The 2184-nt window shown below is 47.2% G+C and overlaps 1 protein-coding gene across 1 annotated transcript; it reads left to right on the top strand.

Annotated features, from left to right (window-relative positions):
* The first annotated feature begins 570 nt into the window (after positions 1–570).
* On the top strand, positions 571–1783 carry LOC144102678 (zinc finger protein 862-like). The gene has a single exon (XM_077635881.1). The coding sequence runs from the start codon at positions 635–637 to the stop codon at positions 1781–1783; it is 1149 nt and encodes a 382-aa protein (XP_077492007.1). The 5' UTR covers positions 571–634.
* Positions 1784–2184: the final 401 nt, after the last annotated feature.

Raw genomic sequence — 2184 nt, 5'->3', positions numbered from 1 at the left:
TAGTAACATGTCACTTTCAGCAGACAGAGATGACAAGTTAAGCTAGCTAAACGAACATACACGTTTAACTACTCACCTAGGTGAAAAACGGCACTTCGGCCGTCGGCACCCTCAGCACGGATGTTCGGCTCGACCGCTTGTCAAGCAATTGCCCCCTCTCATAGATTTGCATACTTTAATTCTTCGGCCTGTCGGCAAACTTACGCCGTGCACAAGGCGGACCTCAATATCGATGAATTCAACGCACAGCAGCCGTCTTGTAAGTACGTCGCACACCACGCCGGCACCTGCACATTCCTACGGGTCGACGTTTTCACAAAATGTAACATTTTCAGCGTGCCTGCTCTTTCTGCATCGCGCAGTTCACGGCGTATCCACTCAGTCACACGGTGTTACGGGTCGGACAGAAATGATCTGCGGCGAGACGCTAAATACACTCACATTTCACACATCACAAGCCAGGTAAATGCTGCGGCTGCCGCGCGCGCGACCACCAACATGGCGAATGCCGCGCCGGCCACTAGCACCCCTTGCGGATGACGTCATGTGAATACCTCCTATAGCCCTTGAAGCACACAGCAAAGTAGCAGTGTCGCCGCTTGAGAAATTGCAGTTGCCGGTCTCTCGCGACGCTATGAGGCACGCATTCGCATCTATGTATTACCTGTGCAAACACAGGATACCGCACACTACGAACTTCGAGCCGCTTCTCGGTCTGCTCTCGCTGCTTGGGCTTGATGTGAAAGCACAGATAACAACCGGAAAGAACGCCACGTACTGCAGCCAGAGGTCTATTCAGGAGATGGTAACCTGCCTTTCGGATGTTATTGAGGACAAAATCCTACACGAACTTCGGCAGAGTGAGCATTATGCACTTATGTTCGACGAAACAACCGACTGCGCAACACTGGAGCAGCTTGTCATCCACTGCAGGTACATGTTCAATGGGGAATTAAAAGTGAAATTCTTGGCCATGATTGATGTGCTGCCAGTGCTGGACATCCTCCAACCACATCTTAATGATGAAAGAGCATTAGCTCTCAATGCTACCAACATTGCATGTGCCGTGGAAGGTTTTATGGCCAAGAAGGGCCTGCTCTTTGACACCCTTCGCGGAATTGGAACTGACGGTGCACCTGTTATGACAGGAAAGAAGGGTGGAGCTGTGGAGTTGTTAATTGACAAGCAAAAGGCTCTAACAGCACCCCAGAGCTTTCAAGCTTTAGGGATACACTGTGCGGCACACAAGCTCAACCTAGCAGCATGCCAGGCATCCAAAACAGTTCCATATGTCAACAAGTTTAAAGAACTGTTGCAGCAATTGTACAACTTTTATGCATTCAGCCCAGTTCGAACAGCTGGACTGAGTGCTGTACAAAAAATTCTAGAGCACCAAGGTGGAGGAAAGATCATTGAGCCATCTACCACCCGATGGCTAGGCGTTGGAGGGTCATGCACAGCCATCCGCAGTAATTTCTCGGCTATCATAGTCAGCCTGTCCAGGGAGGCAGAAGAACGCAATGACATCAAGGCAGCAGGACTGCTCAAGTTTGTGATGAATGTGAAGTTTGTCAGCACCCTACTGATGATGTGTGAGCTTCTCCCATCCATTGATAGGCTTTCAAAAGCACTTCAGAAGTCGACACTGCACGTGGGCATTGTGCAAGATCTCATCGAATCTTGCATAAAGACCCTGGAAGCACAGGGCAACAGTCGAACAAAGGTGAATGACTTTTGTGTTAGCCATGACATACAGCTGACAGCCACAGTTGGTTTCAGCTAATTGGAATAGTCCAATTGGTTTCGGCCAATTGGTATTTTCCAATGGTGTCGAAAACACATTTGGAAATTTCCAAATGGTAATTTCCAACTGGAATCCAATGGTTTTTTTTTTTACTGGGATGCGTGCCATTAAGGGCACAGGGTAAGGTAAAATTAGAAAAAAATCGTTTTTTTTTCTTTTGGAATTTTAGAAGTTCAATTCTTTCTACACATGTTCCATGATCGCACTTTCCTCAGAAAGCCATATTTACGGCTGAAAAACGCTTTTTCCGAAACCAAGTAGTGAACGGCCACGCCCCCTTTCAGGATTAACGTCAATTTTTTCAACTAAAAAGTCCACCACCTGATTTCAAAACTTGTCTAAAATCAGCTACATATAAAAAATTGTCTGGCAACTTTTGT

This window comes from Amblyomma americanum, chromosome 8 (genome assembly GCF_052857255.1).
Source record: "Amblyomma americanum isolate KBUSLIRL-KWMA chromosome 8, ASM5285725v1, whole genome shotgun sequence".
NCBI classification, from domain to species: domain Eukaryota; kingdom Metazoa; phylum Arthropoda; class Arachnida; order Ixodida; family Ixodidae; genus Amblyomma; species Amblyomma americanum.
The sequence above is the reverse complement of the archived record's forward strand: the minus strand, read 5'-3'. Positions and strand labels throughout refer to the sequence as shown.